Source organism: Myotis nattereri (genome assembly GCF_964212035.1).
Source record: "Myotis nattereri genome assembly, chromosome: 17".
NCBI lineage: Eukaryota > Metazoa > Chordata > Mammalia > Chiroptera > Vespertilionidae > Myotis > Myotis nattereri.
Window position 1 is genome coordinate 43,827,486 of NC_138092.1, and position 21,313 is coordinate 43,848,798.

Sequence of the window (21,313 nt, forward strand, 5' to 3'; positions counted from 1 at the left end):
ACCAGATTATACTCTGAGGGACTTGCCATTTGGATTCTTCCCATACCTAGCTTTGACCCATTACCATTCCTTCCTTCAAATTCTGCCTCTCTCAGACATTTATTAGATTAGAGTCTTTTCTATTTTCATTCTTTCTATTGTAACTACTATGTCAGAGTGTTTTCTTTTCCTGGCCCAATTTTCAAAGGTCTGTGTCTTATGGATTCAGTGGGAGTTCATCTCCACCATGTCCCATCTCCTTTTGTAGTTCTTGATGTGTCCACACTATCTTCAATATTTGTTGATAAAAAAGATGAATGTAACAGGTGGTTGTCTGTTTAACTGTTATAATTAGCTAAAAATCGTTGTTTAATAGGGGTTTAAAAATGATGTCGACTTTAATTTTTGTTGTTACTTACATTGCATTAAATCAAAGTTAGACTTTGGAAGAATATGGGTTCTATACTTAGAAGCATTAAAAATGATCTTTGAGGGTGATTTGTGTTGTTGACTTTAACTGAACATTGTCTGAACTGGAACAAGAGGCGGGACAGTTCAGGGAGAGCCTGACTCGAGGAATTGAAAGGATGGCTCTGGCATCAGGCAGCTTTGGGTTTCGGTTTGGCTCCGTCACTACCACCTGTGTGATCTCGCCAGCAAGTCAGGCAGCCCTGCCAAGCCTGTTTCTTCCTCCGTTAAATCAGAATGGGAATAGCACTATTCCTTCCTACGGTTCTGAGGAACAACAATCTATTGCAAGTCAAGGGCTTTATATATAGCAGACAGGTAATCAATATTTGTTGAATAAATGTCTCATGGTCAGAGTTCTTTTAACTTTAACTATGATGATGAAAGTCTGTAAACACAGGATTCAGAGCACTTAGTTGTGGGCTCTTATAGTTGGACTAGGGGCCCAGTGCATGAATTCATGCACCTTGAAAGGAACTGTGGGCCTCGAGGCTGCCTTGGGGACAGGGGTGGGTCTCAACCCATTCTCTGTGCCCCTGCCTGGCCCCTCCCTCCACACCTCCGGTCCCCTGTTTGCTGGCAGCTCCGCTTCCAATGCCGCCACTCCCATGCCCTGATGGCGCTGACCCTGCTTGTACCCACTGACGGCGCAAAGCAATTGGGGCTGGCGCCGGCAGTGGGTGTGAGAGGCAGGCGGGACCACAGTGTGCAGGAGCAAAGAATTTTCAGTAACCACCAGAGGCTTACCCCAATGACAGCAACTGGCACCCCGCCTTGCCCCCACTCACCTGCTCCACCATCCCGCCGAGGCCGATATCCACCATATCCCCTGCTCTGCTGCCTGCTGCCAACACCCACCAAGTTCTGCGCGCCCCCTGGTGGATAGCACACATCATAGTGACCGGTTGTTTGGTTGTTCCACCGTTTGGTCTATTTACATATTAGCCTTTTATTATATAGGATAACCTCAGATCAATACACTTATGCAAGGGGAGTGTGGACCACATTTGTTTCAACTCATCAGAAACAATGGGGTTCTTGCTATGAGTTAGACTGGTCAGCTGCTGAGATATGGGCTAGGTATCTTTTAAAAATTCCTGAGTATACAAGTGTCGGTGTATAAAAAACAACAACATTGTTTAAAACTGAAAAATAGTTGCAAAAATACTGAGCTTGTCTCTAGTTGCTGCCAGTAACAGTGGTCATGGGTTTGCTAAGCCAGTGTAACAAATTCTGGAAGAAATGGTTCCCAAGCATCTCTCTAGAACTGAAACTAAATAGGCTGGATTTCTGCCTTTAACAAGTGACTGGAGGCATTTGTATGAAGAGAGCAGAAGAAAGCAGTAACCAAGGGGCTGCCTGCAAGGGTGTTTCTCTCCTGGGTTCCCTTTCTGCCTCCCTCGCTTATCGCTTATCAGCACCAGCTTGTTTAAATTCTCAGCTCCCTGAATCTCTCTACATTGTAGGAATTTGGATCTTTGTTTGAAGCAGATCCCAAAGTTTCTCTTCCACAAGATTCAGCTACTACCTGGGAGGGACGAAAGGTCACCAGACCTTTGCTCTGCTACTTCCCAGCTTCTCACTCAATTGTGGGGAAAGCTCTGACTTAGAAACTCCCTAGGTGGTGGTGCCCAGAGGCACAGGCCTGGGGTTGGCTATGGAGAAGCCCTCTGGGGGCTCACTGCTCTCGCATTATTTGAAACCAGCCATTGGCTCTTGTAATCGCGGCTCTTGGGCCCCCTGGGTTCGCATTTGGGGGCAAGTGGGTCACCCAATAATGGCAGTGCCAACCCAAGCGCCCTTTTTGATTCTTCCCCAGAGCGACTGCGGGAGACGAAGGGCGTGGGCAGGGGACACAGGTACCCGGGTACCTCTGGACATCACCTCGTAGCCCCTCCCCGGAGTGCAGAGGGCGGGGCCAGAGGCCAGCCTGGAGCCCCGCCCCTTCGGCCTCGCGCCAGCGGGCGGAAGTGACGCACACCCAGAGCCATTTCCGGCGGGCGAAACTAGGAAGAAACTTGAAGCTGCCAAGGTTTCCCCGTGCCCGTCCCCGCGGCTCCCGTGCCCTTTGGCCCGGGCCGCGCCGAGCCGTCGGGAGCCCTGGCCATGGGGCTGTGCGGGCGGTCGGCGGTGTGAGCGCGGGCCTCCCGCGGGCCCCCCGGACAGGCCGAGGGCGGGAGGCGGGAGGCGTCGTTGCAGCCGCGGGCCGGGGCGCCCCCGCCGGCCAGGGCTCGGGGCACCATGAACATAGACGTGGAGTTCCACATCCGGCACAACTACCCCTGGAGCAAGTTGCCGGCCAACGTGAGGCAGGTACGGCCGCCGTCTGGGGCCGGGCCCCGCCGCGCCGTCACCTGCTGGCTGCGCCCGCGGGGCCGGGCTGGTTGCTCTCGGCTGGCTCCCGCCCGCCCCCCGCCGGGTCCGGGGTGAGGAGGGGAGGCTCGGGGGCCGCCGAGGCTGGAAGCTGTGGGCTGGGACCGCGCTCTGGGCTCGCCTGGCGCTTTTGCTTGGAGCCTCCACTGCCCCGGGCAGTGGACGAGGCGCCCGCGGAACAGATGGGAGACTGACCCCAGAACTTCTGGGCGCGGGGCCGGGGCGGGAAACCAACCAGAGCGTTGCAGGCGACAGCAGCTCCGACCCACCCGTGTTGTCATATACACACCTTCTCAGAGGAGGGAGGGAGCCGTTGTTCGGGGAGTGTCGCGAGGCTGTGCCCCGGGGGCATTCAAACAGGGCCCTAGAGGACGAGTGAAAGCGGGAATGAAGGTTTCCAGGCAGAGGGCACGTCCTGTCCAAAGGCTCGGGCGCGCGAAAGCGTGTCTGGAGAGAAGCAGGCGACCCGCTGTCCCGGGCGTTTGGAGGCGCAGGTCCAGGGACCGGCTTGGAGCGGGGGTTGTCTGTGCGCCTGGGCTTGGGAGCAGGTGAGGCTGGAACAGCAGAGCCGGGTTTTGAAGGGACTTCGTCCTTTTTTTTTTTTTTTTTTTTAACTTTATCCGCATGACAAGATGGGTTTATAAGAGACGTTTCAGCAAGAGAGGTTTTTGAGAGTCAAGTCTCAAATGCTTGAGGTTGATTTTTACTCCGTTGTTTGATGCATTTATTGAACACCTACTGCGTGCTCTGCCTTGTTCGCAGACAGACCCTGCCTTCATGGAGCTGACATTTTAGTAAAAAAAAAAAAAAAAAAAAGATCGCAGATGAATAAGCGTAGAACATAGCAGGTGGTGGAACACCGTGGGAAGGTAGTGTGGTAAGAGCTGCAGATGAGCCACTGTTTCTCTGGTCAGAGGTTGGCCTTCCGCTGGGTGCGGAGTGGAGTTCTGCTTCCCTCGGTGCTGGGCAGTCGCCCTGGAAAATTCGGGAGCGTGGTGGTGGTGGTGGTGGTGGTGGTGGTGGTGGTGGTGGTGGTGGTGGTGGTGTCAGGGTTATTGCTCTCCCGGCTTGGAGACTTAGTTCTAGGAAATGAATAATTTAAGGCCTGGCGATGCATCACGTGGCAGAGAAAATACTTTCACTCCGGGATTTCAAGAAAGCAGGGAAGTGGAAGGATAAATCGAAGGAACTCGGAATGCGTGGTTGTCCGTGGCTCCCCGTGCAGCGCTTAGCTGGACCTGGAAAGAGGGGTCTGCATCCGAGGGAGTCAGTCCCGCTCGCTGCGTGTGAATGAAGGCTCTGGTGGACACTCCTGTTCTCTAGGGCTCTGTGGCGGATCGGAAGACGGTCGGAAGGACCAACAGTCCTTTCCTTTGTTTCCTTTATTTTCCCTCGACTCTTCCTTTCACAAACATAAATGTGGCATAATGGAAGATTATGTCCAACATGAGAAACTGGCCTTAGTTAGTATTGGTAAAAAAACATTTCTAAACCTTAGGCATGACTATTAAAAGTAATTTCAGAACACTATTAAAATTAGGTACAAATGTGATATTAGATTAAACAATTTTGGGGGGTAAGAGCACGTAAAAGAATAGCTGTTTAGCTTAGGATAAGTTTGCACTGGTAGACGGCATTGCAAAGCACCTCTGCACAGGGTACGCGGTGGTCTTTCCACTGTGCCTGGGCCAGGCTCCGCCAGGGTGGCTCATCCGCTCTCTATCTCTGTGTCTTGCCCTGAGAATGGGCCCCTCCCATCCATTCTTCACACTACACTGGGGTGAGCTTTCTAAACACAACCCCGATTCGCTCACCACCCGTCTCCTGTAGTGTAGATGTACGTGTGGCTTCTTCGTGAATCTCAGATACTAACTCCTCCGGGAAGGGGTCGCTGGCCTCCTAAATCTGGGTCAGTTGACCCTCAGATAACGCACCTCGGCACTGTATTTCTACACTCCGATAGCACGTAGCCCGCTACAGTGCATTTTCTCGTTACAGTACTTGTTTTGCTTTGGTTTTTGGAGCACCTATCACATAGATTTTAGTAAATATTTTTGGAGTGAATGATGGCATCAGCCGGAGATCTTGCCCCAGGAGCTAAGTGAAAGCTCAGGCAACTTAAAAGTGGGGGATGTTCCTTGTGGAAAGGATTTGGATTTGGCATTAGAGAGATTCTAAGTACTTTGATAAAGTTTCCAGCAACTTCTGATAAGTTTAATTGGGAAATGACTCATTTTCCGGTTCTGAAAGCTGGGGGGAAAGGTTTCAAATTGTTAAAATTTTTTTATTTCAAACTATTGTTTTAAAACTTGCTTTTATATGGATGAGATGAAATATTTTTATGGGGTATGGGTCATACTAGACTTAAAAAAACATAAAAAGTTGTGGAAAAGGCCATTATTTCAGGATTTTAAAAGTAGTTTATGAGTATCTTGTAGTCATTGTTCAAAACAATTCATTGTTATTTTAAATCTTATGAGGAGGTTCTGTATAATCCCAAAAAGGTCAATTAAAAAAAAAATCTGTAATTTTTTTTTTTGAGTTGCACATTGAGGTTGGGGTTTGTAGGAACATCTGATGGTGTTTTTTTACGGCCAGTGCCTCTGTTGCCCCTTCATCTGTTAGAGGTCCTTCTATATGCAGCCCAACTCCATTTGTTAGACCTGGTCAGTACTTCTGCAGGGTCAGCGCTGTCTGAGAGTAAAATGAGCTTTCTTTAGTTGCCTCCTGCAGTGGCAACAGTGTTTTAAAATGTGAATGGTGGGAAATTTGGGGTAGGAGTGGGAGACAAGCGAAAGAATCTTTGTGAACAAAGCAGTTATATTTTGTGTAGTGGGTAGTGAAGAGTAAAATCAACTGTTAATGTAGTTCTCGGGTATGTGTGTGCACACCAGTGAATTGATCAGGACCAGTCATTAAAGCCTAGTGCAGAGACTTAGATGTTTAATAGATACTGCACTTTCTAATTAGCTTATAAATAATGGACCCTTATATTTTGTATGAGTGGCTTGAGTTACACTTTTTCTTCTGCAGTTACATTATCAGCACATACATTCCGACGATAGTGTGAGTTGTGGTTTAAGCTGTGATAAATAATCTAGTTGCAGGAAGAAAGATTTTTAGTTTTCTCACATCACCTTTTTTTTCCTTAAGATACTATCCTCTAATGGTTCCAATTATTTGCCAGTTTATGTAGATGTTTCATCTGTTTTATGAAGATTGCCTTAAGTGAAAGTATGTGTATGGACATTTACCTGGGCTTTTAAAAACCTGTGAGTAGGAAGTATAATCACTCAACCCTCTGATCTTTCTGTTGCTAGTTTCCTAAGATGTCTAATTTTACTTTATAGCACATCGGAAGGATTATACCTAGTAATTAGAAGAGGGATAGCAGTCACATATTAAGTTTATGGTTACACATTGAATATAATTTGATTATAATCAGGCAAACGTATTCTTTGCTTTCATGAGAACCCAACTTTGAGCTAAAAACACTATGTGCACAGCTGGAAAGAGTTTTTTGATCATTCCAATAGTATATTGGAATTCTAAAAGTTTCTAAATGTTTTCTAATGAGACCATAAGCAGATGATGTTTTAAAGAAGTAATCTTAAATTTAGAGGTACATTTGAAAGTACATTCTCCAGAAATCTTAATAATCATATTCTTCAGCTAAAAATAACTATCAGACCAGAATCCATTGTCAGTGGCCATTCTTAAATTTAAATAAATGTAGGTGCAAGAAACCATCCATCCATTTACCCAACGGTGCTAAATTGGGAGAGTCAGGAAAGGAAATCTTTGTAAGTAGAACTTAGTGCTTTGTTAAGTGAAACTATGATCTCAAATTGCTCTTTTATGTTAAATACTTCAGATAATTTCAGTAAGTCCTTTTAGAATAGCAGACTGGAAATAAACACATTAAAATTTTGCTGTAAAACCATAGCAGAAATTTAGGACAGTAGTATAATATCTAAGAAATTCTTCTCTATTCCGTTCTGGAAAGTTTAGATTTCAGAATAAAGTTAGGGGACATTGTTTTGAAATCTTTTGGGGAAAAAGTACTATAGTTTAGAAGTTATTTTAAATCTATTTGAACTTTTTTTTTAGAGTCTTGGAAATTCACAGAGGGAATATGAAAAGCAGGTTGTCTTGTACAGCATCCGCAATCAGTTACGATACAGAAATAACTTAGGTAAGTAGAGATATTTTTACATTGAGATGGAATTGACTGTTGCTGAATTATCATTTCATAAATCCTATATTTTCAATACATATTTTATAGTACTGAAATTATTCCATGTGCAGACTTTAAGGAACTATACTGACCAATCCCACCTAACAATTTGCATTAGCAAGTAGATTTTTCTTCCTAAATCTGATGAAATTTATTTTTTAGAGTATTGTTAATAGGTTTGTTTTACCTATAGAATATTAGTCTTGATTCAAATGCCCTCTTTTTACTTTAGGTAAGAAAACATGCCAGAAAAGAAGTATATTAGTTTTTAATAATTTTTTACTTTGAGTTTGTTTTTGTCTCCATAAGTTTTCCAAATACTATAACTTTAATGAAAACTCTTTCTATAATAATTGGAGTACTTTTTAAACACAGTTAGTTTCATGTTTTTATTTGTCAGGTTACTTTGATTAGTTTAATCTATTGTCCTGCTAGTCTTCCCTCCCAGGTGCTCTTCTCATTTTAAATATAGTATTTCAGAGAGAGATTTTCTTTTTAAACTTATTTCATGAAAGTCAGATGTCTTTTTACATTTAAATCACAAAAACCAACAAATAATTTTTTAAAATAGACTTCATTTTATAGAAAACTATCATTCGGTTTGGCTATCTTGTAAAGTGGCATAGTAAGGGTTTGAATGAATTATAGATTATGTTTTATACCTTTTTTGGGAGACATTCCATGCTTACTTTCTTTACTTTTTGATTTGGTATTTGTCTTGTCTGTCTCTATCTGTCCTAGTATACATTTTACTTACATATATTATACATAGTACTTATATATTTCTTGTGATATAATGTTTCTTTGTTTCAACTTAGTTTATTTTATTTATTTTCTTCCAAATTATATACTTTTCTTTTTAATTAATATTGAGTTGTAAAGTATTTCTCATTGCATTTGTAATTATATGTAAGTATTAGACATGTGAAAAAACTGGAGAATTTCCTTCTTTTCCTCAGTTAAACATGTCAAGAAAGATGAACGCAGATACTATGAGGAACTACTAAAGTACAGTCGAGACCATCTCATGCTGTACCCTTACCATTTATCAGATATTATGGTAAAGGGCCTGAGGATAACACCATTTTCATATTATACTGGGATTATGGAGGTGAGTTTACTGTGTACCTGAACCATTAGGAATGGGATGGGACCACATGTCAGGCACACTTTGCAGATGACCAGCTCTGCAGCTCTAGTAACATTGGACATTGTTTCTGAGTTTATACTGTAAAAAGGTCTGATGGAGTAACCATCAGGTGGTTGATAACTTTAAGAAAAGTGTTTGTTTATAAATTAAACAGTACATTAGACATGTAGTATATACTAGCAAAGTTAAAGTGGAATCATTTGGGGGTCTGGAATAAATTAATTCAATTTACATTTCTCATGGGAAAAAATGATTCAGTTTTTGAACAAATTGCATTTCAGACAGCCTTCTAGAACTGATTAGGTTCAAGAATCGAGGTTCCACTGTAGTTGTCATTATCAATATTTTCATAGTACTTATTTTTATTTGTTCTTTTTCCCCCCAAATATACATTTTTTTATTGATTAAGAGAGGAAGGGAGAGGGAGAGAGAGATAGAAGCATCAGTGATGAGAGAGAATCATAGATTGGCTGCCTCCTGCACACCCCACTGGGGACTGAGCCCGCAACCCTGGCATGTGCTCTTGACTGGAATCGAACCCGAGACCCTTTAGTCCACAAGCCGACACTCTATTCACTGAGCCAGACCAGCTAGGGCTGTTCTTTTTTATGCTATTACTAGAGGCTCGGTGCCTGAAATTTGTGCATGGGTAGGGCCCCTAGACTTGGCTGGCAACCAGGGCTGATTGGGCCTTCTGGCTGCTGGCTGGTTCCTCCCTTCTCCAGCTGCCGACCAGGGCCTTCCTTCATTTTGTGCTGCCCCCTGGTGGTCAGCGCACATCATAGCAAGCAATAGAACTCCCGGTCTCCTGGTTGAACTGCGGGGACACTTTGCATATTAGCCTTTTATATATATAAAAGATAGATATATATCTCATATATATATCTTTATTTATATATCTTTATATACATATATCTTTATATATATATAGATAGATAACATTAATCAGCCATTTTTGTTAGCAAAGTTTATATAACATTTATTTCATTTAATGCATGACTAAGGTTAAAAATGTGGGTGACAGATTGAACATTAAGATCAGAGAAACTTAATGTATTTAGCTGTTTACTACCTATAGCAACAATAAATGATGATATAGATCTGGTGTTATATAATACATGTGTCAGACTGCTAATCTTTTTGTAATTATTAACTTCAGATTATTAGCTGCAGAGTTAATAGCCTTTTTCCAAAGGCAGTTTTTAGGCCTCTGTTGAATAACTGTAAATACCAGTTACATACTTTTTAAAACTGAGCTTTTTGTAAAGACTGGCAGCATTTATCTAGTATTCATTTGCTGTTTGATTATATTTGAGTGCTACTGTTCTGTGTTCATTAGCCACTTTAAGCACAGAGAGAAGCCTAGAACTAAAGGAGTTGGGCACCTGTAGTAACAGGGAGATTTGCTCCCTTTACTTATGTCCTTGTGCTCCTTACTCACGGGCAGTTCTGTAGTCCCCTATTTTCTGTGTCCTTATTTTGAAGGAAATACAAAGTAAAGCTTGAGGCCTGACAGCCTAGGTTTCTGTCAGTCCCTTTCCTGAGAACCAGAGTAGCATAATGGAGGTGGCTGCTAATCAGTGAGTAGAATTGTTGTTGCTTCTCTGACTATATTTCTGGTGTTGTCCACAGGTTTGGGGGAGATAGGGAAGTTTTGTCCCACTTACCAGCTTTCAGTTATGTCCATGTGCTTGCTGCTGTCTGGTTTCTGTTCTTACACCATTGGGTATAACTTTTGGGTTGAAAATGGGTGTTATCCCACAGTAAACAGTTGGTTTAAAAAGCAGATGGGCCAAAGCCGGTTTGGCTCAGCGGATAGAGCGTCGGCCTGCGGACTGAAAGGTCCCAGGTTCGATTCCGGTCAAGGGCATGTACCTGGGTTGCAGTCACTTCCCCAGTGGGGGATGTGCAGGAGGCAGCTGATCGATGTTTCTCTCTCATCGATGTTTCTAACTCTATCTCTCTCCCTTCCTCTCTGTAAAAAATCAATTAAAAAAAAAAAAAAAGCAGATGGGAGTTGGAAGAAGCTGGATCCTCAGTTGAACTCTGCAGCCGATTGGGACTTCTAGGAGCAGAGATGACTGTGTGGTCAAACACTTTGCTGGCAGTACATGTCTTAGATGTGTGTTGATGGAGCTGTGATACATTGCGTAGCCTTTTCTCAGGGTAGGAGTCTAGGATGAGATGTGAAGTGTGGCGAGGTTGGCATCCTGAGCTCTCCTAGAGGTACTCCTTGCTTAGCTTCCACAGGGCAGAAGTGACAAGGCAACTGTGTGGGATTCATAGAGAGTGCTGAAGGAACCCGGACCCGACAGCCTGATCTTCAGGTATTAGGTGGGGAGGCCAGGTGGTAAGTGCCACTGTGTGGCACACATGCTTTAGGTACCCAAACTCTGATCTCAGTGCTTCGTGTAATAGTTATTGTTCCTCTTATTGCTATAGAGCTATATGTTTAGACACATATTTTTATCTATAGACATTTTGCATTTAAAATTTTTTATTTATTTTTTTCTTTAAAAAGGATATTATGAACAGTGAGAAAAGTTATGATTCCCTGCCCAATTTTACTGCTGCCGACTGTAAGTATTTAATCATGCTGAAGGCAGTAATGTTTAGTGTGTCCTTGTGTGTGCATGCTATTGTGTCAGTATTGTAATGTGTGAGACACTTGAAAGATGAGAACCGCAAGCATCATTGTTGATTGATACAAGTCAAGTGTAAAATTTAGTCTAAATGTCTCAGAAGAATATTTTGGAGTGTTAAAATCAGAAAAATGGAACTAGTGTATTTATTTCTAGAGAATGAAGTTCTTCCTGATAGTTGGGCTGTGTTGTGTATCAGATGAAGAGAAAAAAAAAGTTGTATATAATAATTTTATAGCATGATACACAGTTATAACTAACAATTTGCTGGTGTTTTATTAAGCTTATTTTAATGAGTGTATATTTGAAATGGGACATAGTTCTGTTGTATAAGAAGAAACTTTTGCTGAGAAGTACACTTTGACTTCCTGAAATTGGGAGGACTTCTGCTTTTAAAAAATTTTTTCCTTTAGCATTGTCAGTAGTGTTTACTTTAATTCATCTCTCTCAGTTTCATTTTCTTTTATATTCTGTTTGAAGAATTCCTTTTAATTTGATATTGCCAACCAATAATTAAAAGATGAACAAAAGCCAAGGGTTTATTCCCTAAAAGACTGAGTGTCCTGACATGTCATGATGCATTGAAAGTCTTTACAGTACAGACTCTTCCTTCCAGGTCTAAGGCTTCTTGGCATAGGAAGAAACCAGTACATCGACCTGATGAATCAGTGTAGATCGTCAAAAGTAAGTTAGTCATTTCCCTTGCTTTCTCATTTCTTGTCCTCCTGATCACAGTCTGATTAATTTTCATGTGTTAGAAATAATGAATTGTAATTTCTCTGATCAAGTAAAGTATGCTTCACACAGAAACCGTACAAAAACTTAGTATTCTCTAGGCTATCACTTAAATGATTATTTAATTAAAACAATTGAAGGCATAGAACATATAGTTAATTTTTAAAAATATTTTTATTGATTTCAGAGAGGAAGGGAGGAAGAGGAGGAGGAGGAGGAGGAGAGAGGGAGGGAGGGAGAGAGGGAGGGAGGGAGAGAGAGAGAGAAAGAGAAAGAGAGAAACATCAGTGATGAGAGAGAAGCATTGATCAGCTGCCTCCTGCCCGCAACCCGGACATGTGCCTTGACGGGGGAATCAAACTGTGACTTCCCGGTTCATAGGTTGACACTAAACCACTGACCCACACGGCTGGGCTATTTTTTAAAATTAATTTTGTCCTGTTGGTCTTTTTTCTTGCTCATTCTACTCCCAGGGTTCACTTAGTGGGTAAAGTGAGTACACTTTTCCAAATGCATTTTCACATCCTGGGCTTCATTTTAGTCTGGATTTAGATCCAGATTTAATGATTAGTCTTTTTAAGTAATTTATTGAAAAATAATTTGAGATTATTTTCTACATTCATGGTACAGATTCTTAGAAATGAGAATTTAAAAAGGTATTAGCCTGTTAGAAACAGTCTTCAGATAGGATTGATAAAAAAGAAAGTACTAAATTTAGACTAGTTGCAAACTGTACTATTGCAGAAATTTTTCAGAAGGAAAACAGCTCGTGATCTTCTGCCAGTAAAGCCGGTAGAAATTGCCATAGAGGCGTGGTGGGTGGTGCAGGCTGGATATATCACAGAAGACGACATAAAGGTAATCTTATAAGTTATTTTTTATTTTAAAAACTATTTTTCATTGTAGTTCTCTAATTTTTAAAAAGTAACACTATTCTGTTTTCTTGAAGAAAATTAAAAATTTAAATGACCTTATTAGACTAGAATATTGGTAGGTTCCCACGATACTCTTTAATAATGAGGGAGACTTGACTTGGTTCATGTGCAATATGGGAATTTTAATTCAATAGCAATTTCAGGTAAATTGATGTGATGCTGCAGCTACCGACAGTCTTTTTGGTTAACACTTTTGAGCACTTGCTCTGTGCTTAGATGTGCCTGGCACTATTCCAGTGCTTTTATGTTGTCTAATTTGTTGCTCAGAGCAACCCAGAGGTATGTGTGATTTGTACCCCGTATCACATATGAGGAATGTGAACAGAGAATTGAAGAGATGGCTCAAGTCACAGTGGTAATAAAGGTCCAGGATTTTCACCCAGGCAGTTTGCTATGGAGCCTGTGTTCTTAATTACTGTGCTAATTACTGTGTGAAGTGGTAGGTGCTTTGATGGGATGGTATCAAGGTGAAGAGAAATGGTACTGTCAGTGGTCAGACCACATTTGATATGAGCCTATGGATTTTAGAAGAGACGCTGTACAGGAAAGGGGTGGGGTGACGGACAAGGGCCCTAGAGACCAGGTCGGTCATATTCTGTGTGGCTAAAGAAATGTAAGTGAGCACGTGGATTTTTTGTTTGTTTGCATTTCATTTTACCCCAGAGGACGGATAAATCAAATGAGTGGAAGGCTTAGAAATTTTGTTTTAGTATAAGTATTTCCTAACAGAGCTGTCAAGCTAAGTCATAAGATAGTGCACTTCTTACTCAGCATAATCCTGTGGAGTTTGAATCAACTTTATTTTTGAGAGGTTCAGAATCACAGATGAATCAGATTCCAATTCAAAGAAGGTCAGTAAATACTGGTATTTATTAGTGAACATTTATTGCTTACCAGCAAATATTGTTATTTATAGTTACTTTGTTTTCTGAGTTCTGTTGGTAGCATCTTTTGGCACCTTAATTGATGGTTATGAGCATACTTTTTTGTTAGAGTTCTGAAGTGATAAATGAAAAAAAAATGTTGTTCAACAAATGGCATCTAATCATTGGTTTAAACATGAATAGATTTGAGGAGACATGGACTAGTTAATTTGGACAGAACTTAATTGAAAATATTTTGCTTTTCTTAGATATGCACTTTGCCTGAGAAATGCGCTATTGATAAGATCATCGATGCAGGCCCTCAGCTCTCTGGATCACTAGATTACAATGTAGTACATAGTAAGTGGTTAGTAGAAATGGTCTTTTGTCAACATAAAAACGTGTTTTAAGGCTTCAACAATTAATAGCAATTACTTATTAATTAGATAAAAATAGTAATATTTCCTAAAGGCATGTTATTGTATGAAATGCGACCATAGTCCATTGAATCCCACTGTGGCTATAATTAGTCACATTCATTAGAAATTTATACAAATGGATCATAGAAAAATTTTTAGTTCTGAGCATATGAGGGAAGCTGAGATTTGAAAACTATAATTCTTCAGTTAACTTTTTCACATGGCATTCAGTTGTATGAATCTTTACTACAGCAAATTAGGAATCAGTTGTTTTTTTAAATGTTTAGTATTCCATCTAAAAGAAGGTGCTTTTGCTTCTATAGGTTTATATAACAAAGGATTTATTTATCTGGATGTACCAATATCCGATGACAGTTGTATAGCAGGTAAGCATATGCTAATATTTTTTCATTTTTTTTAATCGCTCTGGGCACAGAATTATTACTCTATTAAGTTAGACATAAATCATTCTAGGATCTTTGATGTTACAATTTTGCAAAGAAACTCTTTTTCTCATTACTCTGTATTCCTTATTTTTATTTTTATAGTATTTTGTGTACATACTATATTAAAGTAATAGAAACTTAAGATAAATTTCTCACAATACTAAATCAGAGTATTGTTTTTATAAATTTATGTCACATTATAGTCCTTGCTTGGTGCATTACAGCTTTTATATACAGTAATATCATAGAATTGTGTATTCTCCATTTCCACTTATCTGTGCCTTATATTTCATGTCACTGCTATCTTTTTTATCTTCATCTTCTCACTTTCTACTTTACCCAAGTTAAATCAATGAGGCCCTTGTGTATTTCATTCTACGCTTATGGGGTATATCAGTTCATTAAATCATTCCCATATTGCTGGTTATTTAGATTATTTCCAGTGTTTTGCTACAATAGTGATGTGGTTAACATTTTTGAACACAGGATGGAGCTCTTTTCCTATAGGTTAGATTTCTTACCGATTGGTAGGAGTACTTGTTATATGTTACAAGTATGTATTCCAGCATTCTTGTTGTGTTATCTTTTATTATACTAAGGTATCTAATATTTTTGTGATCAGTTATAAAGTGTCAAAAAAATTCCAGGGAATGGCCCTTACTATTAACAATTGACTGGTGATAGAGCTACTACGAAAATACTTCCTCATATCAGTGTTAAATCTTTTTTTTTTCCTCTCTGCCTTTCAGTGTTGAACCTTGCCTGGTTGTCATGCACTAGTGTGTCCTGATCTTCATTTGTGTTAGCATGTGTTATGATTCTTTAATAATGCATTTGTATAGACATGAATTCTGTTTTAAGCTTGCGAGACAGCTAAAAAACTCAATGAAATACTAATTCTGGTTTGTATAGTGGGTGCTATAACAAATCAAATACTGGTTTTAAAATTTGAAAGATTTTGACAAGGAATTAATTCTGGAAGAACGGTGGTAGTGGCTTCCTGTCACCATTGGAAAGTACGAAAGCTTTACTCTGGTCCCTGCTCTCATTTGATAAACTGACTGAGTCATCTGAGATCCACCTAAAGAGATTGGTCTTTGATTGGTTCATTTCAGTCCATTTTGATAGTTTAAATATTATATTGGCTCAGGTTATCTTTAAGTTTTGAAGGGAGCATCAGAGAAGGGCTGAATGGATGGCTTCTCTATTACAGTGTCATGTTCTGCCATGGCTCACACAGTATCTGGCAAGTTTTGGTGGTACAGACAAGACCCATGGTATTATAACTGCTGTCACCATGTTACCTCTGGCTGTTCCCCAAATTGGAATAACCCATGAAAGGAAAGCAGTTTGATAACATGGAAGTCATCAAATTCAGCACAAAAGACACCTGACGGTGATTTCAAAGGAAGCAGTCCAGCTATGTTTCAACAAAAAAACAAGTACTGTGAATGGTGGAACAAATAAATGTGGGGAGAGAACTACTTTGACGAGAATAATTATGAAAGGGTCTGTTGCTAAATAAAATCCATTTATTCCATCATCACATTTTATACTTGTACATTTTATGTCTACCCTTTCCTTTTAGAGCTTTTAGATTTCTATTGTGCTTAGATAGAGTTCTTCTAGGTTATATAAACAGCCTAAAAGTTCTTAAAAACCTTTGTCATATATTTTTAAAACTGTAATCTTGGACTTTTTTTCCTACATGATGTGAAATACGGGCTCAACTTAAATTTTCTTCAATTGGATAACCCATAGCATTTGGATAAATGCTAGCATGTTTTTTCAATAACTCATTATCACTGAATGGAAGTATAATTTGTCATATATTAAATTTCCCTCTATATTGGATTAATTATCATATCCTTTATTCTTCACTTATTTGTTTTTATTCTTAGACCATATTATTTTCATTACAATGACTTAGAGTAATCTTTAATATTAGTTATAGCCAGGCCTTCGTCGTGTCTTTTCTTTATAACTTACTTGGCTATTCCTAGGTGCTTTTAAAAAAATTTATCTTTATTAATATTTTTTGAGTAGGCAATAATTATGATATAAAATTCTAAATTTACAAAAGAATATAAAAACATCTGCTTCCCCCCCCAATTAGCAACCACTGTTAAGTTTTTGTATATTCTTCCAAAAGTATACTAAGCACATAGCATATATGTATATGTCTTTTTGTGTGTGTGGTTTTATTTTTATACAGATTGTGTATTCTAGCTCATACTTTTAAAAAAAGCAATATATATTGGAGACTATTCTATATCTTATCATATAGAATGCCCTCATTCTTTTTGCCTAGATGTATATTTCTAACCTCCCAGTGCTGTGGTTTTCTCATCTCTAAAATAGGGGTATAGTATTGAACAATTCATGAGGTTAAAAGGATTGAGTGAAATTGTATATGTAAAGTACCTGGCAGTTGTCTGGCACTTAGTAAGTGTTCAATGAATATTTGTTATTACTAATTGTTACACAACTGGTAGTGTAGTAAAAAACTAATTATATCAAATATGGGAATTCTAAAATATTTCTGTAAAGAAACCTTTGATCCTTAAAAGTACTTGGATGACTGGAACCATGGGTAGCACTAACTTAGAAGATGATGTGTTCCAGGTCTGTAGTGAACAACTCCTGAAATGTGCATTGTGGTTCTTCACATGTCTTCATTTGGGCCCCTTGAATTTTGTCTGATTTTTCTCTGTTTGGAATAATTTAGATGGTGTTACGGTCAGGGGACACAGAGAGACCCTAATTTTGCTATGCTCTAAGCACTTCTGCTTTCTCAAAAATTTTTCAAGGGAAATGTGCCCACGGGGCAAAGGGAAGCACGGTGCCTGTTACCACCTGGGCAGAGCGCTCTGCTAAATTGGATTAGAGCATCTGGACCAAAGAGAGGGAACTAGTGAGTGTGGAGAGCCAGGATTGGGCTGTGGAAGGTCTTGACTTTCTTCCCGCTGAGAGGATACAGAATAGAGAGCCCCAAAGAGGAAATTACACCAGTGATGGCTGGTAAAAGTGGGTGGCAGTCACATAGATGTGTTTCCCTCTTCTGGATGGAGTGGGGATGATGGGAGAAAGGCAGAGAGCCAGTACTTTCAATCCGTCTGTTTTTTGGGTAGCCTAGTAAGCCAGTCCTTTGCTTTTCTGCCTTAGCTCAGTCCCCTCTGCTGCCTTCCCATTCTGAAGCAGCCCCAGTCCCCTGGCCTTGCTACCGAGCCCATGTCCTCCAGCACTTCCTCTGCCTTTAGTGCTGAGAGGTCCATGCCTGTAGGATTTATGCTCTGCCATCGGTCTTCTGTGTGTAGACAGGGTTGTAATGGCCGTAACTTCAGGCGTCTTGGTATTGAGTGGGTAAAGTGAGTCAAAAGCTGAATTTCGTCTTTTAAGTGAGAGGTTTCTCTTTTTGAATGGCTATTTGAATTGCACATTCTTGTTTTATAAAATAACTGAGAAAAGTCTATTTTGTTTATTTTAGTTCCTCCTCTGGAAGGTTTTGTAATGAATCGAGTGCAAGGTGATTATTTTGAAACTCTGCTCTATAAGATATTTGTTTCAATAGATGAGCATACTAATGTTGCAGAGGTGAGTGTACCAGCGTCTTGTGAAAGAATTTAACCTCAAGATTATAAGTTAAGTTTGTGTAAAGTAGGTAAAATTATTTAATGATACAGTTAAAATGTTTTAAAAACTTGTTCATGGGTAGATCATGGACTGTTAATATGCTTTAGTCACTATTCTTAAGTTATTTTCTGCATATATAAAATTTGGTAAATAACTTTTTATAGGACTTTACAGTCTTGCTCCGGGTAACAACATGAGAGAGGGACCACATATATGACAGTGGCTGCATAAGATTATAATGGAGCTGAGACATTTTCTATGGCCTAGTGACATGCACATAGCACAATGAACTATTTTTGTGCTGGTTTCCGTCTGTGGATAGTAATGTTGTCAGCTAGACTTGTGCACTTTCCACAGTCTTTCCCCTTTCTAAACCAGTGTTACTGCTGGACCTACCCTTGTGGTTCTTGTTACAATTTTGCAAAATGCCCTTCAGCAATATCCATTAGCAAACTTTGAAGAAAACAAGTTTCTTACTTTTAGGCACTGGAATGTACAAGGCACCTGTTGGTAGGATGGGTGGGGAGGTTGGGCAGAAAAAAACAAGTAGCCCAAATGATCAGTTATGGAAATCAAGAGCTAAAACACAGGAGCCTGGAGGGGTGGGCAGGTAGGAGGTGGCGCGGCTCTTTATCTAGTCCAGTGCCTGGCAATGTGTTTATTCCAGTTAGCCTTCTTTGGAATGGACGGCTCTGCACTCAAAGCTTAAACCAGGCACTTAATTACAAAAAGAAAAGTCAGCTGTAGGGCTTGAACTACAGTTACTCAATTACCCACATGTTTGTGGTGATGCCGGTGTGAAAACACCCACTGCACTGCCAGCAGTGCAAAAGTACGGCACACACAGTTACAGTAGGGGCTGTGTCATCTAGGTTGGTGTACGTACACTCTGATGTTCACACAAAGACGAAAGTGTCTAATGTCGAATTTCTTAGAATGTACCTGTCTTTAAGTATTGCATGACTGTATAATAAAAGGATTGTAGACTATTTCTTGCTCATGGAAATTTCTTATTTTAAATTAGATAAAATTAAAGAGGAAGGTATCTTAAATTGTTAAGGTCATTACCTGAATTCATACTACTCTAAACATTCTAGAGATATGGAAAGGAGAAAGTTCTGATTTCAAAATTTATTCAGTCTTCCAGATGTTCATAATTTAAAATGTTGCTGATTATAGTTAAAGTGTCTATTGCAACCATGTAATATGCTGATAATTCTAACAATGTAAAACAATTTTTTATTTTCCAGCTTGCAAATGTCCTTGAGATAGACTTATCCCTGGTGAAGGTATATAATTTTTATACTCTTTTTACTTACAGTGTAAATACTGAATGGATTTTATCATATACTAGAGGCCCAGTGCATGGGTTCGTGCACGAGTGGGGTCCCTCAGCTTGGCTGGCGATTGGGGCTAATCAGGGCCGGATGGCCCGGGGTAAGGACCATGGGAGGTTGGCTGCTGTGGGAGGTTGGCTGTGGGAGCACACTGACCACCAGGGGGCAGCTCCTACATTGAGCGTCTGCTCCCCTAGTGGTCAGTGCGCATCATAGCGACCGGTCGTTCGGTCGTAACAGTTGCTTAGGCATATATGTATATATTTATCTTGACAAGCTACCAAGAAACAGAGGCAGTGAGATTCTTTTTAGCTGTCAGAGGACGTGTGCAGAGGACCTGCTCACAAGATAGAAAAGAGCAAGATAAGGGCCCCCATGGAGTGAAAAGGAGGGCGCACCCACACTCTTTCCTGAGCAGGAAGCAGGCTGATCGGTGTCTTGTGATGAGATAATTAAAGCAACAGCTCCGATACTGGGGATAGATCTAGGGAGGGCCAGGCCGGAAAATTGGATGCCTTCCCTCTCTGACACATGTGAAGTCAAGGGGACAAACAGGCCTACTGAAAATTGCTTTTTCTACCTGTGGGTGAAAATGCTTGAGGATCACTATAGGTATAGTCTGTGATACTATTTTGTCTACAGAGGTTCTGATGTCTGGTTTATTTTAAATGCTCATTTCCTATTTATTTCTTTCAGAATGCTGTTTCAATGTATTGCCGATTGGGCTTTGCCCATAAGAAGGGACAAGTAATAAATTTGGATCAACTTCATTCATCGTGGAGAAATGTTCCATCTATAAACAGATTAAAGTAACTCATTTATTTAGTATGAGATATTAGAATTTTTATTTGGAAAAAAACGTATAGTCTTACACACTAAAATTTTACCTATTCACTCTGTCATTTGAGGTGAACCCTATATATTAGTGGTCTTTTTAAAAAATCTTGTGTGTGTGTGTGATGAATTGTTTTTAGAATCTGAAGAAAATTAAGAATCTCCCCAGAAAAAAGCATATACAATATTTCATATACAATTTTAATGGCTTCTTGAATTCCCTGAAGCCTGTCCATGGGTCTTGGTTCAGAATCCTTGTTCTATCAGGCACAGCATTTTGGGGCTGCATCTCAATTTCAGACTTGAAAATGACTGGATTTAGATAGGTGTTTATAATTTAAGTACTAACTTCATTAGCTACTTTATATCATCATATGATTTTTAAAAGTGAATGATTTCTTCATCAATAGGAGTACATTAGATCCGCAGAGGATGCTGCTGTCCTGGGACGGTGGGGAAAGCAGGAGTCCTGTACAGGAAGCATCGTCGGCTACTGACACTGATACAAACAGTCAGGAGGATCCAGGTCAGCAGTCCCTCAGTTTAATTTGGAGTCTCTCTACAGATACGGCGTGTGTCAGCACATACCCCCACAGAGTGGACTCTCTACACCTATTTTATAGTTTTGTTCTAGATTTCACTCATTCAAGATGCCATTTTGAGTACTTAACAATATGTTGGGCACTGGTCTAGGTCTTTAGGGTATAAAATAGACAAAAATGTAGTACCTTCCTTCTAAGAATTAAGTCTAGGAAGAGAGAAGGCAGTGCAACCACAGAAATCACAATGTGAGAAGTGTTGTAGTGCTTGTGGGAGCAGAGAAGAGCCCTCTTACTGCCTAGAGAGGTTCTGGAAGCCTCAGGGAGAAGATGATACTTGCTGGTGAGTGACGGGAGGCCATCGCACGGGCTTCCACGAAGGGAGGCAAAGCATGGGGGATGAGTGAGGAGGTTGTGCCTGGTTTTATGTCCAGGGGGAGGGCAGCACAGCATGGTCTCCCAATTCTCCCCCAGTGACTTGTCTGAAGAGATTAGGCTAGTTGGTCTTATTCATCTGGCAGTTATCAAGTCTTGGTTCATTATTGCTTTTCAAGAAATTGACTACAACAGTGAGTGCCTTTAAAATACGTGGGGGTTTTTTTGTTTGTTTTTTTGGTTGTTTATGTTGGAGATAGTACCGGGACCTCTTAGGTTGACAATATTGCTTATACTTAATTATGTACTTTCTGATTATTAAATAAAGGCAAAATGAAATACATTCTT

At 40.3% G+C, this 21,313-nt stretch overlaps 1 protein-coding gene across 1 annotated transcript in view; it reads left to right on the forward strand.

Annotated features, from left to right (window-relative positions):
- Positions 1-2,688: 2,688 nt before the first annotated feature.
- Positions 2,689-21,313, forward strand: part of FAM91A1 (family with sequence similarity 91 member A1) — a gene marked incomplete at its 5' end in the record, with an annotated part of 42,779 nt that continues 24,154 nt past the window's right edge. The window contains 12 exons of the mRNA XM_081111242.1: positions 2,689-2,760; positions 6,931-7,015; positions 8,017-8,168; positions 10,729-10,786; positions 11,466-11,533; positions 12,329-12,442; positions 13,652-13,742; positions 14,125-14,187; positions 17,735-17,841; positions 19,131-19,169; positions 19,914-20,026; positions 20,462-20,577. Coding sequence (XP_080967368.1) covers positions 2,689-2,760; positions 6,931-7,015; positions 8,017-8,168; positions 10,729-10,786; positions 11,466-11,533; positions 12,329-12,442; positions 13,652-13,742; positions 14,125-14,187; positions 17,735-17,841; positions 19,131-19,169; positions 19,914-20,026; positions 20,462-20,577 — 1,078 coding nt within the window. The remainder of the gene's footprint in view (positions 2,761-6,930; positions 7,016-8,016; positions 8,169-10,728; positions 10,787-11,465; positions 11,534-12,328; positions 12,443-13,651; positions 13,743-14,124; positions 14,188-17,734; positions 17,842-19,130; positions 19,170-19,913; positions 20,027-20,461; positions 20,578-21,313) is intronic.